The following is a 20,917-nucleotide window of genomic DNA, read 5'->3' as shown; positions in this document are numbered from 1 at the left end:
AAGAAGCCTACCTCAAAAGGAGGATGTAACCTTCCAGGAAAGAGAATTTTCCTCAAAAGATCGGATAAACGCATCCACAAGAAATAATTCTGCTGGGAATGATGGCAAAATCTTCTGAAATGGTAAATCCCATCCAAAGGTCAGGAAAAATAGTCTAGAACTGTGAATTGTCCTGAAAAGGTGGAATAAAACCCTCCTGAGGAAGAGGAAGGGTAAAACCTTCCAGAAATGGGAATCCGCCTTCAGAAAGAAGAATAAACCCTTCAGAATAGGAATTCTCCCACAGGAGTGGGTTGGGGGGGAGGGGGAGAAGGGGAACTCTCCAGAAGTGGGAGTCCTGTACCAGAAATGTTGTGGGATTGCTGCTGGTTTGGGTTCGAGTGATGAAGATGTGCCATGGGGCACATGATAAGGACACACGTGTGCACTATTGTGTACATGTATCAGTGTACGCGTAAGAGGCACACAAACCCATACAGAGGCACAGAGCACAAAGCACACATGTGTAAACTAATTGAGGACATGTGATGGTGTACACACATGTAATTCACATGAACACATGCAGTGGTACATGCATGTATTGCACACGTGGTTGTAAGCACACACAGCACACCAGCAGTGTGCACGGTTGAAGTGCATCTGTGCACACAACATCCACGTGCATGTCCACACATATGGGGGACATCAGTGGGGTCCCCCAGTGCGCACATCAGCGTAGATAGTGGGGGGTTGGGGGTCAGCAGGAGGACCAGGGCACCGAGTTGTTGGGGGCTTCGCTTGCAGCTCAACATAGGTCAGACAGTCGCTGTCACTGCATGGCACCTGGGGACAGAGAGGGACAGGGGAGTGTCACTATGGGAGTCCCCAGTTTGCTTGGGGGGAACACCCATGTTGTAAGTATGCAGGGGGAGTGTCCAAGAGGGTGGGTTTGGGGCTGAGATTTGGGGTCCCTGGGGGTCAGACACTGGAGACCGTGGGCAGTGTTGAGGTCCCATTACTCAGTTTGAAGATGCCCGTGGGGTCTGGGCGCTGTTCAGGGCTTGGTGGGCACCAGGGTGTCTGGAAACTTAAATGTGGGGCTTGGGGAGCCCCCCTGGTGCAAATTAGATGTTTCCATCAGCTGGATTTGGGGATGCACATGAAGTTGGGTTAAGCCACATGGGGCTGGGAGTCCTATGTGCTCCCATTGGGCAGGGACTGGGGTTCCCGAGTTGGGTTTGGGGCCCAAAGGGCAGACTGGGATTTGGGATTGCCTGACTCAGACACTGACCTGGAGCTGCACAGCCTCGGGCCTTCTGGGGGGTGCACCTGCAACAAAAAAAGGAGAGAAGAGAGGAGTGGGTGTTAGGGGGGACCTGAAGGACGCATGGAGGATCTATAGATGTTGGAAGCCATTTAGCCCATTCCCCACCATGGCGCTTATCTCTCAACCTCTGGCATCTGCGGGTAGTGAGGAGGAAGAAGATGATGAGGAGGGGGATGAACACAAAGGCGACAGCACAGCCCCCTGCCACTGCCACCACCATGTTCCTGTGGGACTCCACGGCAGCACCTGTGGGGTCCGGGTGATATGGAAGTCCCCATCCCCAAACATCATCCCCACAGCGATGGGATGCAGAGACACTGCCACACATGGGTGTCACTGAGGACATGCAAATGGGAGCTGACACCTACCTGGGTGTGCAGATGTGGGTGTCACCTCCAGAGTGACGTTGTCTCCAAGGGGTGAGGACAGTAAGGGGAAGTAGCCTTTGATGAGGTAGGAGCACCTATAGGTGCCATTATCAGTTGGGGTCACCTGAAAGAGGGTGAAGGTGGCCATACCCCCTTCATCGGGGTGCTGGCACTGGAGGGCAGCTGAGCACCTGTCCTTGTGCAGGAGGAAAGTGGCCCCATAATCCTTGTTCCAGCAACGGATGGTGATGTTGGTCCCCGTCCCCACGTGTCCCCCAGGGCTCAGGGAAATGCCGGGTGGGGGGAAGCTCAGATCTGTGTTCATGGATGGGACAGTGATAGGACACAGCCATGTGGACACAGCATACAGCAACCGCTGTCTCCATGTCCTCACCTGTCACCACCAGCTCCACGGGGTCACTCTTCTCTGATGTCTTCAATGACTTCTGCACCTGATACTGGCACCGATACGTCCCTGCATGTTCCCGCTTTGTGGTAATGTAGAAGTCAGCTACATCCTGCATCTCATACTTGTCCATGCAGGAAGTCAGATGCTGGTCCTGGCAGAGCTGGATCCTGCTAGCCAGCTGGGGCAGGTGGCAGCACAGGGTGACAGTGTCCCCCAGGGACACCCTCTGGCTGGGGTGCAGCGACAGGGAGGGTCGGGGCACTAGGACAGGGAACAGCAGTCAGCCTTGTCCTTGCACACCCTCCTGGGCCCCTCTGCTGGCCCCCTGACCACGCTCCCCTCCCTCCGTTCCCATTCTCCCCCTGTCCCCATACTCACCTTGCTGTGCCCTGCTTGCTGCCACCAGCCACCAACCTGCAAGGGACACGGTCCTGGTCCCACACAGGGCCACCAACCCCTGTGGCACCACGTCCCCTTTGTCACTCACCGAGGATGAGGGCCACCGCCATTGGTGCCATGAGGCAGGAGCAGCTTGGGGACAGCGAGACTGCAGAGGGGACAGAGAGTGTCCGGACAGCTGCTGTCAGTTCCCCTTTTTGGACAGGATGATGTGATGTCACGTCCTGATGTGGCAATATTAGCCCATAGGGGTGGTTGCACTCTGGGGTCCCTCTGGGGTGGGACAAGTGGAGAGGTGCACTCTGCACACTGTGACTGTTGAGGCGCCCCACACGCTCTCAACCCTGGGGTGTCACACACTGTCCCAAAGGGCTGTGAGTGTGTCCCCTGGCATGGTGTCCCCCAACGCATGCCACACTCTCTGCACAGTGCCCCAGTAGGGCTGTCCGTGCTTGCCTGGGCTCTCCAGGGCAACAGCGTCAGACAGTGACTCAGAGGAACGACAGAAGACCATTTATTGAACTGTCCACCATCAGCCAATCAACTGCCCTGCACTGAAATTAGGGGACTTAGAATAAGAAACAATGAATGAGTAATACAGAGAAAGGATACTTTGGCACTGGTGTTATTGCTTTCTCTGCTACCTCCAGGGAAATTGAGGTTATGGCTGCTGCAGGAGAAGAGTAAAGATGACCGGGAGGTAAATGAGGGAGAGAGAGAAAAAGAAAGAAAGAGAGGAAATGGAGAGAAGCAGAGAAGGAACGTAAGGGTGAGAGGTGATGGAGAGATCTCAAGGGATGTTACAGGATTTGAGGGGAATCAGGAAGGATTTGGGGGTGAGAGAGGAGAATTCAGGGATTTGGTGGACTTTAAATGAGATGAGCTGCACACGGGAGGATTTGGGGATGTTTGATTTCTTGGGATTTAGGGCTATAAGGATGGGATTGCTGTATCACGGAGCTCCAAGTGGGGAATTTGGGGTGTGTCCCATTCACAGCGCCTTAAAAATGAAGCACTGTGGGTGTGGGGGGTATCAGCAGGGGTCCCCAACGGCCCACATGGGTGTAGATAATGGGGGGCTGATGGGTAGCCGGGGAGCAGGGGTCACAGCATGAATTTCGGCGTAGGTCAGACGCTCACTGTCACTGGGGGGGGGGCACCTGGAGACACAGAGGAACAGCGGGGTGCCACCATGGGGGTCTCCCACATGCTTTGGAGAGGGACTGATTGTGTTGGTATTTGGGAGTGGTGTTCAAGAGGGAGGGTCTGGAGCTGTGCGGGCCTTCTATTTGTGGATCCCAAGGGGGGGATGGTTGGGGGTCCTGCTGTGGTTTGGGGGTGCCCACGGGGTCTGGAGTGTTAAGGGATTGTGGGACCGTAGCGGATTAGATTTGTCATCCCTGTGGGTCATAGATTGGGGTTCCATATGAGCGGTTTTTGGGGTACCTTCTAGTGGGTTTGTGGGTGCACTATGGGATATGTGGTGTGCTTAGGGCCTGGAGGGCTCCGATGGATATGGAGGCTGAAATTTTGTGACTAGGGATTCCCCCCAATGCAGATTTTGGGTTCCCCATGGGCTGGATTTGGGAGGCATGTAAAGTTAGGGTGAGCCATATGGGGTTGTTGGTCCCGAGGGGTAATTATGAGCAGGGTTTGGGTTTCCCTGGTGAGGTTTGGTGAGGCCCCACGGGGAAAGTTGGGAGATGGGATCCCTGACCCAGACAATAATCAGGAACTTCACAGCCTCGTGCATTATGGGGGGGCTCCTGTGTCAGGAAGTGGATTATGGGGTGACCTGGAGTCACACTCCAGGAGCACAATCAGGAATTGATAGGGGATGAAAGGGAAGGCAAGGGACACCTGGGAAGGTCTATATGGGATAGAAGGGCAGGCGGGGGACACTGAAGGAATCAGTAGTGGATGGTAGACATTTGAACTTGCTCACCACAGTTGTCATCTCTCTGTATCCAGAGGCTGAGGGCATCGATGACAAAGAAGACTCCGAGGCCAAAGACGAGTGCAGCCACAAAGCCCCTCACCAGTGCCATCACCAGATTGGCACGGGACTGCTCCTCGGCACCTGTGGGGTCCGGGAGTTTGGGTGTCCCTATTGCCAGCCACAACCCCCATGCAGACGGGATGCAGAGACACAGCCACCCATCCATGACAGGGGAGGCATGCAAATGGGGGGCTCAGACCCACCTGGGGGTGCAGGGGTGGGTGTCACCTCCAGCATCACGCTGTCCCCAAGGGGTGAAGAAACGAAGGGGTAACCCCTGGGGCGATAGGAGCACCTGTAGGTGCCACTGTCAGCTGGGGTCACCGCAAGGAAAGTAAAGTTTGCAGCACCTCCACCACTGGAGTCCTGGTGCTTGATAGGGGCTGAGCTCCCATCCTTGTGCAGGAGGAAGGTGGCCCCGTAATCCTTGTTCCAGCAGCTGATGGTGACATTGGTCCCTGTTCCCACATGTTGCTCGGGGTGAATGGAAATGCTGGATGGGGGATATCTGACATCTGCATGAGGGAGGGAAGAGCAGTAGGACACGGTCCAGTGGGGAGCAGCCAGAGCCATTTGCTGTCTCCAGTGTCCTCACCTGTCAGCACCAGCTCCACGGGGTCACTCTTCTCTGACGCCTCTTCTGACCAAGACTCCCGGTACTGACACCGATAACGACCTGCGTGTTCCCGCAGTGTGCTAACAAAGGAGAACTCGGCCGTGTCCCGCTCCTTCTCCTTCCCCTTGTTGTATGACCAACCTCCTTCCTGGAACAGCCAGACCCAGGCAGCCAGCCGGGGCAGGTGGCAGCGCAGGGTGACGGTGTCCCCCAGGGACACCCCCTGGCTGGGGTGCAGTGACAGGGAGGGTCGGGGCACTAGGACGGGGGACAGCAGTCAGCCTTGTCCCTGCACACCCTCCTGGGCCCCTCTGTTCTCCCCCTCCACTCGCATCCCTCCCTCTGTCCCCATTCTCCCCCTGTCCCCATACTCACGTTGCTGTGCCCTGCTCGCAGCCACCAACCACCAACCTGCAAGGGACACGGTCCTGGTCCCACACTGGGTCACCAACTCCCGTGGCACCACGTTTCCATTGTCACTCACCGAGAATGAGGTCCACCACCATTGGTGCCATGAGGCAGGAGCAGCTTGGTAACAGTGGGACTGCAGAGGGGAAAGGAAGTGGCCGGAGAGCTGCTGTCAGTTCCCCTTTCTTTTTCAGGATGATATGATGTCAACTGCTGATGTGGACATATTAGCACATAGGGGTGGTTGCACTGTGGGGCCCCTCTGGGGTGCGACAAGTGGAGAGATGCACTCTGCACACTGCGCCTGCTGAGGTGCCCCATACGCTCTCAACCCTGGGCTGTCATGGTTCATGGCTGCTGCAGGAGAAGCGTAAAAGATGACTGGGAGGAAAATGAGGAAGAGGGAGGAAAAGAAAGGAGAGAAATTGGAGAGAAGCGGAGAAGGAACGTAAGAGAGAGAGATGGAGGGTGAAAAGCAATCATGCTCCATTTTGAGGAGTTGCAGTGCTGGTGCAGAAGGGGGGATGAGAGCGCTCATGCAATGATTGAAGTCACCACCTGGCAAAAAGGAGAAATCAAGAAATGCAGCTTCTCTGGCGTCACAGAGTTATGTAGATAAAGCTGTGCCCATGACTGGCCCGGAAATGTCTGGAGGTAACCTCTCAGCTCTCCCCCACGAAGGCTCCATGCCGGGACAGGTCCAAGCAGGGCCAAGCCATGGCTGCCTGGGAAATGCCAGTGCTGGGCTGCTCCCCTGTTCCTGAGGAGCTGAAAAGGGGCACTGTGTGCCCTTCCCCACCGGGAATGCCTTGGGCTCAGAACCACACAGTGTGCGCTGTGTTGGGAGCAGCGCTGCTGACAGCCCAGAAGGAGAGGCTGTCATTCAGCACACTGCTCATGGAAGGCTGAAATCCTGGCAGGGGCCATTGGCAGCCCTGCAGAGCCAATTCACTGCTGAACGGAATAGCAGTCAGCTAGGGTGCGTGGTGCTGCCAGACCCATCAGATCAGGAAATCATTCTGCAGTCTGAATTAGAAGGACAGGAACAAGGGATGGACCTTGCCTTGCTCCCAGAATATGGGACAGCATTTTTGAGTCTGGCTGAATCTACTGACACACAGAGGCAGTGTGCGGAACCCATATAACCCATGAAGGAGTCAGCCTTCTCCTTGTCTGTAGTTTCTAGCCTGCTTGCATTACTCACTGTTGGGTTCGCCCTCCTGGGCTTTCCTTTTCAGGTTGACAGCCCTGTCGAAGCCTTCCTTGTTCTTCTTTGCACCACTCAGCATGTCCAGTTCCATCAGGGCCTTGGCCTTCCTGCCCCCAGCCCCACACAGACCAGCACCAGCACCACCCTCCTGCCAGGCTCCCTGGCCCTGCTGACACTGCCTGTGCATCTGCTTCTTGCTCTCCACTTTGACCAGCAGGTCCTGCTTCAGCCATGCTGCTCTCTTGCCTTCGTTTCTGGACTGCCTGCACTGGGGATGGAGAGCTCTTGTGCCCTGAGCAAAGCGGCCTTACACATCTGACAGCTCTGCTCCTCTCCCTGTCTTTGAGGACAGATTCCCAGCTGTGTGGGCTGCTTTCCGTCACTCTGTTACTTACCTGCCCATCCGTCCATCCGTCCATCCATCCACCCAAAAATACTCCGTTCCGTCCCCACATCCACCATCCAGCCCCATAAATGTCACCCATCCCCAAAAATCTCCATCCCCCCTGAAACCTCCATCCAGCCCCTAAATCTCCATGCAACTCTGATCTCAACAGGCAGGCACAATCTCTGCATCCAGGCCCACAAGGCTCCATTCAGACCCAAAGCCTCCAACCAACCCAACATTTCTATCCAGCCCCAAACCTCCATCGAGACTGCAGATCTTTCATGCAGCCCCCAGGTCTCCCTGTGGCCCCAAAAATTCTCCATCCAGCACCACAAAATTCTCTATCTGGACTCCATAATATCGATCGAGCTCACAAACTCTCCAGCATTTCCTCTTTCATCACCAAAAGGGGGAAGTCAGCTCTCCTGCCCTTCCCCTCACTGCTGCTCCCACACACAGCCCTCCCGCGCACAGACTTTCTCTTCTCCCCCAGTTTATGGCTAATCCCTATGTCATGGAGCTATTTAGATCAATCTAGATAAATCTATGCTCATGACAAGGCGGCAATAGGCGTGTGGGCCCAGTTTCACACAAAAAAATGGGAAGGGAAAGGGGAAACGGGTAGGGGAACGGGAGCTGGGCTCAGAGAGGGAAGGAGAATGGAACAGCGGCAATGATCTAAGGAGGAATACTTACTTTGCTGGCCATGATATCGGAATGCAAGATAACACAATATAATGCATTCTAATTGAAATTGAGGGTAATAAATCAAACAAAACAAGAGATAGAAAGTTTCCAAAACTAAAAGGCCTACTTGAGTGAGGGCGCATGGCTTGGAAGCACACCCAGCCCTCTGCGTGGCTACCAGAGAGAGAGAGATCCGACAGAGCCCGATCCCGTGACTTCTGTGCCGTATCTTCCTTCTCTGACCGTGAGGTCCTCTGGGATATGCAGTTCTACTTCTCTTCTGAGAAGCAGGCATCTGGAAGGTTGTCAATCCACGGACCTGGAGTACTAACCCTTTAATTACCCGTGCTCTCCATGCTGTTATGATGTGGAATACCAATAAAATGCAGAATTACTAAACCATGACACCATGACAGGGAAAAGCTAGGCCCTTCCCATCCTCACACCTTCCTGCTCGGGAAGTCAGATGAGAAAGAGGCGTTAACTGTCTGAAATAAGGAGAAAACCCTTTTACTCAAAATGGTAATGAAGTATGATATAACCCAATTTAAAAGGAATCAGTAGTAATATATCACACCAAAGGGAAAGGGAAAATATCTCCTAACTGTGCTGTGAGGTCAGGCAGAGCAGAAAGAGAAGGAATGTCCTCCCCTCACCATCTCACTGCCTTCCTGGAGACCACATGGGACGAAGGCTGGTAATCATTGTCGCTATGAATTTCCAGCCTTACAAGGTGGTGCAGAACGAACCTGTTCCCACTGACGTTACACGGAGCTCAGCCATCTGTTTTGCTGCCTTATCTGCAACAGCGGGACATCTATTCTACTTCCTTATCTTCACTTGGCAACAAGTTTTGCAGCCTCCGCATTTCCTTCTTGAGCTTCCAATTGCACAAGCCTGCTGTCCTTCAGCTTGAATCCGTCCCAGGTCTGCAAAAGGCTGTTCTCACAGTATGGAAAAGCTGTTCTCATGATTCAGGTTGAGAGGTCATCAGATGGCCATCATGCATGGATTGCAAACAGGTACAAAAACTGCACACCCTCTGAAAGCAGATCTAACCCTCGTGCAGATGGTTCTGCAAACTGTGCTGTGCTATCCATGCATGCAAGCACACCTTTGGCTCAACTTCCAGTTCAGCTTGCAAACTCCTTATCACCGCTCTCAGTGACTCAGTTCCTCACTCAATTTGGTGCACAACACATCTACCTTCCTGCACTGCTATCTCTGCGGCACCTCAAACTCCACAAACAATGGCCTCACCTTCACCAGATCTCAATCAACGTCCTCTTGACAAGTCCTGTATCCGTCCTGCACTCTCCATCAGGCTGAACTCGTGTAGACGTGAGCAGCTGCCCCAGAGCTCAGACATGGCCCAAACAAGAATCCTTCTTTCTCAACTCAGGTTATAGCCCTTCTGGATTCCTCTTGCTCTTTATCCAGGGCATTCTGCCCATGATGCCAAGGAAAATGTCCCGTCCCACTCGGTGAGTTGTGAGAAAGGTGAATCTTAGGAACCTCTCAAACCGGGCACTCCTTTATGAACCCAACTGTCCCTGGATTCCTCCTGGCTGGTGGAACTGGCATTGCCAGAGTTGGTCAGCCAGTTCCTCCACCACTTGCTCCTCATTCCAAACACCATTCCGGATCATCATTCCGAACACCATTCTACACCACCTCCAGCACAGCTCGTTCCCTCCCATACTGGATACCTCTTTCCATGCTGCTCTCCCGTCACCACCTCACACAGCTCCCCTCAGAGTTCCATTTCTCACCCGATGCCATACGGTGTGAGATATCCCTTTGGCAGTGCAGGTCAGCTGGCCTGCTGCTGTCCCCTCCCAGCTCCTGGTGCCCTCCAGCCCCTCGCTGGCAGCACAGGGTGAGAAGCTGAGAAGCGGAACCATCTGTGGCTCTGTGCAGCACTGCTCAGCTACAACTGAACCACGGCTGTGCCATCAGCATTGGTGTTCCTGTGCTGGACAGGGGCTGAGTGCCCACCCTGGTGCAGGGAGATGGTGCTCTGATAACCCTGGTTCCAGCACTGGATGCTGATGTTTGTCCCTACCTCCACCTGTTCCTCAGGTGTCGGGGAAATGCTGGATGGGGGGTATTTGGATCTACGTACAGAGAGAAGACAGTTATGGGACACAGCCCCACAGCGCCACATCTCCTATTTTTGTACATTTATGCCAATTTTGGGGCTCCCCACCACCACACAGCAGACGTTTGCTGTTCAGGAAAAAACACGTTTCCTCCAATGTCATCGCTGCCCCATAGGACACCACCCTGAAGTGACCACCCCTCTGTACCCACCCTACACATCTGTGGGGTGTCCCATAAAAAGTGTACCCCCCCCCCATTTTTTTCTCCCCCAAATCTCCCGCAAGTAGTGTCGCTCAGCCTAGGGGGCGTTCCCATGCCATGACAAAGGAGAAAGGGCCTCTGCGGAGAGTGGCCCCCAAGTGTGGCCCCACCCCTGTCAGTTCCTCACTTAACCTATGGGCCGGGACCCAGCTCCCCACAGACACTGAGGCAAACAGAGGTGGTGAGCACATGGGGGGTTCCTGGTGGGCTGACGGATGTGGGGCAGTAGTGCAGTACTGGGGAAAGGTGAAGAGTCGTGGGGTTATCGAGAGGGATATGGGGGCTTGGGACTCATAGTGGCAGGATGTGGGGTTGTGGTAGTATGGGTTAGAGATATGGGATCATGGTGCTCTGTATCTTGATACAAGGCCAACGGGCTGGACATGGGGCAAGCGGACAGCACGTGTAGTTCTGGGGTGGGATGGGGGTTCATGGGGCTGTGGGGCTGTGAGGCAGGAAATATGGCTGTGGGGTAGCAGGGAGGGTTTTGTGGTGGGGCATGAGGTTTTGATGAGTTGTGGGGTGTGGAGAGCTGTGGGAGAGCGGTGGGATTTGGGGGCAGTGATGAGTTTTCAGATGGGGAGGCTCAGTGCCCTGCTCCTCGTCTTCTCACCCTGGGCAGGAAATGCATTAATCAACCAAACTAAATCCTTATGGGGGCAGCACTCTCCTGTGGGTGTGGAGGAAGCTGTGAGGCCTCACCTCATAACCTCATGACTCCACACTGTACCCCATAACCACTAACCCCATGTTCCTGCCCCACAGCCCCGTGCTTCCATATTCATCCCCACAGCTCTGTCCCCCACAGCCTTCCCTCCCTCCATCCTCATCCTCATTGCTTTGAGAATGGTATGAGCCCATATCCTGCCCCATAATTGCATATCATGCCCCATGACATCAAATCTCACCCCATGTCCTGCCCCACAGATCCATATCCTGCTTCATAGCTTTCTGCCCACAGCCCCGGAGCCTTCCTCCTGCTGTGCTCATTCTCATCTCTTCGGGATTACTAGGACCACATACAGCGTCCCACAGCCCCATATCAGGCTTCATAGCCCCATACCTCTCCCCCCTGCCCCATATCATGCCCCGTAGCTCCACATCCAACCCCATATCCTCATTGCCTGTCCCATTCCCCCAGAAATTGACATATTACCCCACGGCCCCATTTGTGCCCCATAGCCCTGCCTCATAGCCCCATGACTCCATAGTCCAACCCATAGCTCTGCTATTACCCCTTAGCTCATCCTATAGCCCCAGTTTGATACCATGGCCCATCCTGTAGCCCCAGTATGACCCCCTAGCCTGCCCTACAGCTCTGTGCCCTTTGTCCCACAGCCTTCCTCTCGCCATGCTCGTCTTTGCTGTCCACACGCTGACCTTCGCCTTGGGATTTCCTGCCAATGTCTTCACCTTCCTCACCCTCCTCATCAAAATCCGGTGTCACCGTCCTCATCCCCACCTCACCGCTGCCGACCTCCTCCTCCTCAACCTCATCACTGCCGACCTGCTTGTCCTCCTCTTCCTCCCCTTCAAGATGGCCGAAGAGGCAGCCATGATGGTGTGGCCCTTCCCCACAGCGCTCTGCCCCATAGCAAACTTCTGCTTCTACTCCAGCATCTACCTCAGCACTCTCTTTATGGCTGCCCTCAGTGTGGAGCGCTACTTTGGGGTCGTGTTCCCGCACCGCTACAACCGGCGCCGGAGGTTATGGCGGACGATGGCCGCCAGCGCTGTCCTTTCAGTGATGGCATTGTCTCATTGTTCCATCATCTTTGTGGCAGAATATCACAGAGAGTTTGGGATCAATGGGTCTGAGGCTGATGGGGAAGGTGGTTATGGGGTGAATCGGACCAAGACCAGGGAATCCGGGATGGAGAACCCCTATGACGTTGGCCTCACTGGGCTGAAGATGGGCAGCTCCCATTCCTTTGAAGCCAATGTTATCAACCATGGAAAATTTGAGTTGATCCAACCTGACTGCGTTGACACCAATGTCCCCAACACCTCCACTGCTAACATCACCATCTCCAGTGTCTCAAAGAACTCCAGTGACGACATCTGCAGGATCTCCAGCCCCAACGCCAACCTCAACAACTCCAGCTTCAAATCCTCTGCCTACACAACCCCAAACACACCCCACATCCCCACCACCACCCTGTGGACTTCCCAGAATGCCTCTGAGACCCAACCAAGCCTGGGCTACCACTGCTACGATGACTTCTCTCAAGCCCAGCTGCGCTTCGTCCTTCCCCTGCGCCTCGAGCTCTTCCTCGTCTTCTTCCTCATCCCCTTTGCCATCACCATGTTCTGCTACATCCGCCTCATCCGTGCCCTCCTCACTCGACCCCACATCCCACTGCAGAAGAAGTACCGCACTGTGGGGCTGGCTGTGGTCACCATGGTCAACTTTGGGGTCTGCTTTGGACCCTTCAACCTCTCGCATGTGGTGGGCTTTGTGCAGCAGCGCAGCCCTGATTGGAGGCCCTACGCTCTGCTCCTCACCACCCTCAGCGCTGCGCTCGACCCCTTCATCTTCTATTTCTCCTCCAGTGCAGTGCGGAGCGCGGTCAGTGGGGTGGCGGGGGCAATTCGGGACACAATATGTAGGTTTTGGGGTTGGTGTTGGCACAGGGAATGAGCCTGTAAGAGAAGGCAGTTATGGGCTAAATAAGGTTGTTGTGATTGGAGTGGGTTTAATGGGGTAGGAGGTCAGAAATGGGGATGGGTCCAGATTCCTTGTGGTCAGCGTGGTCCCACAGACGTGTCCAATGTTTGTGGGTCAACCAATTCTTGGTCAGTGTATCACTGTCCCATGGGGTTGGGGTCAGCATGGAAACATGGTAGAGATCAGTGGGGTCAATAAGATCCCACAAATGTAACCAATGTGGTCAATGGAGAACTGTGAGTGTGACTTAATGTTGACCTTGATATCCAATGGGGTTGGAGTCAATGTGGACCAAAGGATCAATGTGGACCCAGCGTTGCTTCATCCCCACTGTCCCCAATTCCTTCCATGTCCCCCATGTCTGCAGTATTCTCAATATCCAGCAATGTCCGCAGTTCCTCCAATGTCCCCAGTGTCCCCAGTGCCCTCAGTGCCCTCAGTGCCCCCAGTACTCCCAGTGTCCTGACAGCTGGCAATAACTTCAGGGCCATCAGCACTTCATGGAGATCCCTCAGCACACGGCCCCTCTCTCCAGGCAAGGCGGCTGTTCCCAGATCAGAGGACATCTGCGGCCTCAAAGCAGAGTCCCAGCAGCCCACCGCCATCAGGATGTGCCCTGTACCCTGTAGGGCTGATCAGAGGTGTTGTAACAAGGCAGAAGTGCTAATTAAAACCTATTCAGCAGCCATGTATTTGTCTGAGAGTTCCTGGTCTCGTGGCAGTGACAGCCTGGCACAGCAGTTGGCGCAGCAGTTGGTGTGGGCAGGGCGAGCAGGAGGGCAGAGCATCACTCCCCACTGCGGAGATCAGCTCACCCATCAGCTGCCTCCCAAACAACACATCTGGATGCGGTCTCTACGAGGCTGAAAGCTCTTGCCCAAAATCAATGCAGGTCTCCAGAGTGTGCGCACCCCAGAACGTGCCCATGCAGGTCTGCAGCAGCTGCAAGTGCCTGAGCCTGCACCCAGGTCATTGCCTAGGACAAAGTGGTCAGCTCCACGCCTCCAGACCCCCTTCAGATAGAAGGAGAGAAGGGTGGCTGTCATAGGGGCCTCCTTCTGAGGGGAACAGAGGCTCTGACACATCAGCCAGACTCTACCTGTAGGGAAGTGTGCTGCCCTCCTGGGGCCCTGCTCAGGGACATCACCAGGACACTGCCTGCTCCGGTTCACCCCTCTGGCTGTTCTCCCTTACTGATGGGTCAGGCCGGCAGTGATGCAGTCACTGAGAGAAGCCCGAGGGCCATGCAAAGGGTGTTCAGGGCACTGGGGTGGTCAGTGGGCAGAGTGGGAGTACAGGTGGAGTTCTCCTCTGTCCCCTCAGTGGCAGCGAGGGATGCTGAGAGGGTTGGGAGAACTCCTCTGATAAATGCGTGGCTGAGAGGTCGGTGCCACGTCAGGAATTCTGTTTTTCCTGACCACGGGGCGGTGTACTCTGTGCTGGGCTGATGGCTGCAGGTGGATCCCAGCTGTGTGAAGGGGGAAGTGGATCTCAGACCAGGAGCTGGAGAGGTGACAGTCTGTGGGACGCCCCAACTGGGGATGTGTGCAGTGCTCTGTGTGTGTCACCACTGGGTGCCCTCAGTACCACCACCCACTTGGGGACCACAAATACCACATGAGGAGACGACATCACAGCATTTTGTCCAAAAGAGGAACTGACAGCAGCTCTTCGGCCACTTTCTTTCTCCACTGCAGTCGCGCTGCCCCACGCTGCTCCTGCTTCATGGCACCAATAGTGGTGGCCCTCATTCTCGGTGAGTGACAACGGGGACATGGTGCCACAGGGGTTGGTGGCCCTGTGTGGGACCTGAACCGTGTCCCTTGCAGGTTGGTGGCTGGTGGCAACGAGCAGGGCACAGCAGACCTGTGAGTATGGGGGTACGGGGAGAATGGGGACAGAGGGAGGGGAGCGTGGTCAGGGGGAGAGCAGAGGGGCTGAGGATGGTGTGCAGGGACAAGGCTGACTGCTGTCCCCTGTCCTAGTGCACCGACCATCCCTGTCGCTGCACCCCAGCCAGGGGGTGTCCCTGGCGAACAATGTCACCCTGCGCTGCCACCTGCCCCGCATGGATGCCTGGGTCCAGCTCTGGCACAATGGAACTCTGAGATTTAAGAAGGAAAAAGACAAGGAGCAGGATGCAGCTGAGTTCTCCTTTGCTGTCACAAAACTGGAGGACGCCGGGACATATCAGTGTCGGTACCAGGTGTCAAAGCCTCTGAGGACATCAAATCAGATTGACCCCGTGGAGCTGTTGCTGACAGGTGAGGGCACTGTGGACACCGGCTGGCCCTGAGCTTTTCCCACACGGCCAAGTCCCATCTCTTCCCCTCCCTGCACACAAACCGCTGCTTCCCCCAACTCAGCATTTCCCTGAGCCCAGGCAACATGTGGGAATGGGGACTGATGTCACCACCCAGTGCTGGAATGGGGGTTGTGGTGGCACATTCCTCCTGCACAGAGATGAATGCTCAGCTCGTATCCTGTGCCAGGATCCCACTGGTGGGGCACAGCCACCTTCACCCACTGAGGGGGGACTCTGGCATTGCCAGCACCAGCACATAATCCCACAACCCCACGGACCACACATTTGTGTCCTCACCCACTGTAGACAGCGTGATGATGGAGGTGACACTAACACCTGCAACCCCAGTTAGGTCGGAGACCCCATTTGTAGGGCCCCAGTGTCAGCCATGGGTGGAACTGTCACGGCATCCCTGCCCTGTGATGGTGACACCCAAACCCTCAGAGCCCACAGGTGCCAAGAGGTGGTCCTATGTGAACCTGCTGGTGGTGGTGGTGAAGGTCTGTTCTGCTCTCTTGGCCATCAGATCGGGCCTCTACTTTTTCTTCAATGGCCGCAGCCTCTGGAAACGGAGAAATGAGAGCGCAGGTGAGGAAGGACTTCAATGGTTTCCATTCCCTACAGATCCCCCCAGGCATCCCCTATGTTTTCTTTTCCCCCCTACTGATCCTTTATAAATCCACGAGTTGTCCCCCAAGGCCCACACATAACTCCCACGCTTCCCCCTCTTCTTTTTCATGCAGGTGTCACCCCTGAGATGCACAAGTCAGTGCAATTCCAGGTAAGGGTCTGAGTCAGTGGACCCCAAATCCCAGTTCACTTCTTAAGACCCACACCTCGCATCTCCATGGAAACCCAAACCTTCCCCAAGGAAACCCCAAGTGACCCCCAACCTCATATGGCTTACCCTCACATTTATGTGCACCACCCGTGTCCAGCCCTTGGGAAACACAAACCTGCACTGCGGGGAACCCCAGCCCACAGATACCCCTAAATACCCAGACCTAAAGATGCCCTCTAAGCCTTAAACCCCCTCTAGTCCCTATAGGCAACTATAACTGGATTAGAGGGGCACTAAATGCACTCACAGGGAAACCCAATGACCCATGGGGACACCAATATTGAGCCTCTGTGTTCCACCAGTCCCTAAACACCTCGAGACCCTATGGGCACCCTAAATCCACGGCTGGACCCCCAAACATCCCCCATGCAAACCTCAAAGCTAAGCCCAGTCACAAACGCAGACTCCTCCTCATGGCCACATCCCCCACATACCTAAACCACAGACCCACCCTCAGCTCACACATCTTGGGGACCCCCATGGTAGCACCCCATTCTCCTCCTCCATCTCCAGAGATTCCCCACATACAACCAGGATCTGACCTACGTCGAGATGCCAGCTGCCATCCCGTGCCCCCAGCCTCCCACTTACCCCACTGCCCCCCAGTCCCCTGTCATCTACACCACAGTCAGCACTGATTTACCGCGCTGATGGGCCTCCCCAAGTGTCTCATTTCAGGGGTGTGTGGAAGGGGACAGACCTCAAATTCCCTGCTTGGGACTCCCTGATGTCCTGTTCTAACCACAAACCAGATAACCTCCCCAAATCTAACAATCCCACATTCTCACCGGTGCATCCGAAAATCTTCCCACTCACACCAAATCCCTAAATGCTCATCTCTTACCCCAAAGTCCTTCTTTATCCCTGCAAATCTCTTAACACGCCTTGAAACCTCCAAATCCTCTCCCATCCACTCCCAAACACCACCACCATTCCTGTGAGATCCCCTCATCTGTCCCAATCTACCCCTCTTATGGAGATCCCCAGACATGTCCCTTTGCTCCCCTTCCATCTCCCACTGATGCTCGATAGATCCTGTACAGAACCCCAAAAATCTCTTGCCTCCTATTCTGTTCCGGTTTTATCATTGGTCTTTGGGTGCTGAGCAATTCCTTTGTGCATCACTTGCTTTGGAAAAGTATATTCATATATCTCATCATCATTACTGTTATGCCTCTCTTCGTTTTCGGTCTCAGTAAATAGATTTTATCTGAATCTACAAATTCTTCCTCTTTCTCTCCATTTCTCACCCCAAACCCACTGGGTGGGGTCAGTGAGAATGAAAGCTGTGTGGTGCTGCGCTGCTGTTGTGTGACAGCACCGCAGTCCCTGTGCTCCCTCCCTCCCACCCTCCATGCACAGGACGTGACACCCACGGGGCGGTGCTGTCAGATCCCCTCCGTGTCGGAAGGTCCAGAGGTGACCTCTCAGCTCTACCCCAGGAAGGCTCCATGCCGGGAGAGGTCCGAGCAGGGCCAAGCCATGGCTGCCTGGGAAATGCCAGTGCAGGGCTGCACCCCTGCTCCTGAGGAGCTGAAAAGGGGCACTGTGTGCCCTTCCCCACCGGGAACGCCTTGGGCTCAGAAGCACACAGTGTGCGCTGTGTTGGGAGCAGCGCTGCTGACAGCCCAGAAGGAGAGGCTGTCATTCAACACACTGCTGATGGAAGACTGAAATCCTGGCAGGGGCCGCTGGCAGCCCTGCAGAGCCAATTCACTGCTGAACAGAATAGCAGTCAGCGAGGGTGTGTGGTGCTGCCAGATCCATCAGATCAGGAAATCATTCTGCGGTCTGAATTAGAAGGACAGGAACAAGGGATGGACCTTGCCTTGCTCTCAGAATGTGAGCCAGCATTTATTGGATTCATGGCCCTGTAGACGACTTGTTTCTTTTCCTCTCCTCTCTCCTCTCCTCTCCTCTCCTCTCCTCTCCTCTCCTCTCCTCTCCTCTCCTCTCCTCTCCTCTCCTCTCCTCTCCTCTCCTCTCCTCTCCTCTCCTCTCCTCTCCTCTCCTCTCCTCTCCTCTCCTCTCCTCTCCTCTCCTCTCCTCTCCTCTCCTCTCCTCTCCTCTCCTCTCCTCTCCTCTCCTCTCCTCTCCTCTCCTCTCCTCTCAACCCCTCACTCTTCTTCTCCTATTTTTTTTTTTCCCCTGCGTTACCATTTCATTTTTTTCAGTGGTTTGGAGACGGTTTGCACCAGTACATTGGCCATCCGTTCATCTGTCCTTCTCCGGCTGGATCTCCTGCTCCTGGGGCTGCATTTTCCCAAAGAGTTTCGGGAATTTTTCACAAAAGTTTGGACAAATACATCCACAAATGATAATTCTACCAGAAATGATGACAAAAACATTTGGAAATGGGAAATCTCCTCCCAGAGGTTGGTGAAAACCCTTCAGATCCAAGAATTATCCCCAAAAGAAGGAATGAAAACCTTCAGAGGTAGAGGAAGGGTAAAACTTCCAGAAATAGGAATTCTCCCTCACAAAGCAGAATGAAACACTTTGGAATCAGAATTCTCATCCAGGAATGTGGGATAAAACCCTCCAGAAATGGGAATCCTGCCCCAACACCACGGTGGGTCGGGTGCTGGTTTGGGATGTGGAGCTGGAGATGCGCACACGGGAGGGACATGTGTGTGCTGTGGGGACAGACGAGGCGCTGATGTGGGGCACATGGTGAGGACACACGTACACAGTGAGGACACGGATAGTGCAGGCACAGGGAGCAGATGTGCACCGTCCCCCTGAGTGGGTTTGGAGGGAGGTGAATCTTTCTCTGCCTCCTGAGTCGCACCTCTCCCAGTCAGCTGGGGTGGATACCACGATGGAGTCAGCCAAGGCTCGGAGCAGGAATACACATCCATTTATGGAGAGGTTCTCTTTGAAATCAAACGGCTCCAAAGCAATGCTTTGGAACGAACAGCTGTCCACAAAGTGTTGCTGGTCACCTCATGCGTTCCTTACCCGTCTCAGAAAGCATGCTAAGGACACAGACATGCACTACTGTGCACATATACTGGTGTACACATGTGGCATCGCACAGACACAAAGGAACAGAGTTAATCACGGAGTGCACATCTGTGTACAACTGTTGTGCACATGGGATGGTGCACACGCAGGTAACATATGAACACATGCAGTGGTACCTGCATGCAGTGCACACGTGATGGTGAGCACACACAACACAAGTGCACGGTGCATGCTGGAAGCACATGTGTGCATACAACACACATGTGTTTGTGCACACGTATGGAGGCATCAGTGGCGCCCCCGAACGGCCACCTCAGTGTAGATAACAGAGGGCTGTGGGGCGATGGGGGAGTTGGGGGGCTGTGTGCTGGGGGTCACAGCTTGCAGCTCCAAGTAGGTCAGACCCTCGCTGTCACTGGAAGGCACCTGGGGACACAGTTGGAATACAGAGTGCCACCATGGGGGTCCCAAATGTGATCTGGGAGGGACACCCCAAGGGGGATGTTTGGGGTTCCTACTACATGGCGTGAAAGTGCCCGTGGGGTCTGAGGGGTGTTTAAGGATCAGAGGGGTCAGGGGGATCAGGGGGCTCAGATCTGGGTCCAGGGTGTTTCCTTGATGCAGATTTGGAGTTCCTCGTGGGCTGAGTTTGGGGGTGTGCTTAACATTAGGGCAAAGCATGAGAGGGTGGGGAGTCCCCTGGGGTCCCCATGGACAGAGTTTGGGGCTCTATGTGGGACTGGGAGCACTTCAGGGGTCAGATTGGGATTTGGTGCTCCCTGACCCAGTCACTCACCTGGAACTCCATGGCCTCAGGCTTTTTGGGGGGGGCACCTGTGTCAAAACACGGAGGGGAATGAGATTATGGGGGAGCCTGAGGGACGTTTGAGGGGATCTACTGAGAAATAAGGACATTTAACCCCTTCCTCACCAGGGCTCTCATCTCTCTGTGTCCGACGTCTGCGGGCAGAGAGGAGGAAGATGATGATAAGGACGAGGATGAAGACAAAGGCAGCAGTGCAGCCACCAACCACTGCCACCACCAGGTTCCCATGAGAACTGCCTGCAGCACCTGTGGGGTCGGAATGTGTGGGTTATCACATCCCCAGCCACCACCTCCATGGGGACAGGAGGTGACACAGCCACTCATGGGTTGCACCAGGTGTACCCAAATGGGGTTGAGACCCACCTGGGGGTGCAGCTGTGGGTGTCACCTCCAGCATCACGCTGTCCCCAGGGGGTGAAGACATGAAGGCGTAGCGCCAGGGGCAGTAGGAGCACCTGTAGGTGCCACTGTCAGCTGGGGTCACCCCAAAGAGGGTGAAAGTGGCTGTGCCCCCACCACTGGACTCCTGGCGCTGGATAGGGTCTGAGCTCCCATCCTTGTGCAGGAAGAAGGTGGCCCCATAGTCCTTGTTCCAGCAGCGGATGGTGACATTGGTCCCTGTTCCCACATGTTGCTCAGGGTGAAGGGAAATTCTGGATGGGGGATATCTGAGATCTGCATGAGGGAGGGGACAGCAGTAGGACACGGTCCTGTGGGGAGCAGCCAGAGCCACTTGCTGCCCACAGTGTCCTCACCTGTCAGCACCAGCTCCACGGGGTCACTCTTCTCTGATGCCTCTTCTGACCAAGATACCCGGTACTGACACCAGTAACGACCTGCGTGTTCCCGCTTTGTGCTAACAAAGGAGAACTCGGCCACGTCCTGCTCCTTCTCCTTCCCCTTGCTGTAAAACCAACCTCCTTCCTGGTACAGCCAGACCCAGGCAGCCTGCCGGGGCAGGTGGCAGCGCAGGGTGACAGCACCCCCCAGGGACACCCCCTGGCTGGGGTGCAGCGACAGGGAGGGTCGGGGCACTAGGACAGGGGACAGCAGTCAGCCTTGTCCCTGCACACCATTCTCAGCCCCTCTGCTGGCCCCCTGACCACAGTTTCCTCCCTCTGTCCCCATTCTCCCCCTGTCCCCATACTCACGTTGC

At 55.0% G+C, this 20,917-nt stretch overlaps 3 protein-coding genes across 10 annotated transcripts; 1 reads left to right on the top strand and 2 right to left on the bottom strand.

Annotated features, from left to right (window-relative positions):
* Nucleotides 1-523: 523 nt before the first annotated feature.
* LOC112531119 (platelet glycoprotein VI-like) lies at nucleotides 524-5,645 on the bottom strand. Of its 8 annotated transcripts, none has more exons than XM_040654300.2 (8): nucleotides 5,582-5,645; nucleotides 5,473-5,508; nucleotides 5,077-5,355; nucleotides 4,685-4,996; nucleotides 4,428-4,589; nucleotides 2,571-2,630; nucleotides 1,271-1,308; nucleotides 524-822 (listed from the first exon to the last, which is right to left on the bottom strand). In XM_040654300.2, the coding sequence occupies exons 1-8, from the start codon at nucleotides 5,610-5,612 to the stop codon at nucleotides 685-687; spliced, it is 1,056 nt and encodes a 351-aa protein (XP_040510234.1). In that variant the 5' UTR covers nucleotides 5,613-5,645; the 3' UTR covers nucleotides 524-684. The 8 variants fall into 8 exon arrangements, 6 of the variants coding, with proteins under 6 accessions (XP_040510234.1, XP_040510235.1, XP_040510238.1 ...); XM_040654301.2 differs by having other exon boundaries at nucleotides 4,428-4,562; XR_005842255.2 differs by lacking the exon at nucleotides 524-822 and having other exon boundaries at nucleotides 1,270-1,308; nucleotides 2,571-3,152.
* A 5,847-nt stretch (nucleotides 5,646-11,492) lies between these two features.
* FFAR2L7 (free fatty acid receptor 2-like 7) lies at nucleotides 11,493-12,882 on the top strand. The gene is given in 1 exon segment (NM_001318430.1): nucleotides 11,493-12,882. A coding segment is annotated over 1 exon segment (1,290 nt). The 5' UTR covers nucleotides 11,493-11,505; the 3' UTR covers nucleotides 12,796-12,882.
* A 5,259-nt stretch (nucleotides 12,883-18,141) lies between these two features.
* LOC112531135 (platelet glycoprotein VI-like) lies at nucleotides 18,142-20,808 on the bottom strand (the record flags this gene model as incomplete). Its single annotated transcript, XM_040654503.1, has 5 exons — nucleotides 18,142-19,361; nucleotides 19,732-19,769; nucleotides 19,867-20,007; nucleotides 20,125-20,436; nucleotides 20,517-20,808. Coding segments are annotated over 5 exons (921 nt in total), but the record flags the coding sequence as incomplete, so codon positions are not given.
* Nucleotides 20,809-20,917: the final 109 nt, after the last annotated feature.

The sequence above is a fragment of the Gallus gallus genome, chromosome 31 (genome assembly GCF_016699485.2).
Source record: "Gallus gallus isolate bGalGal1 chromosome 31, bGalGal1.mat.broiler.GRCg7b, whole genome shotgun sequence".
NCBI lineage: Eukaryota > Metazoa > Chordata > Aves > Galliformes > Phasianidae > Gallus > Gallus gallus.
This window is presented reverse-complemented; position numbering and strand designations above follow the sequence as displayed.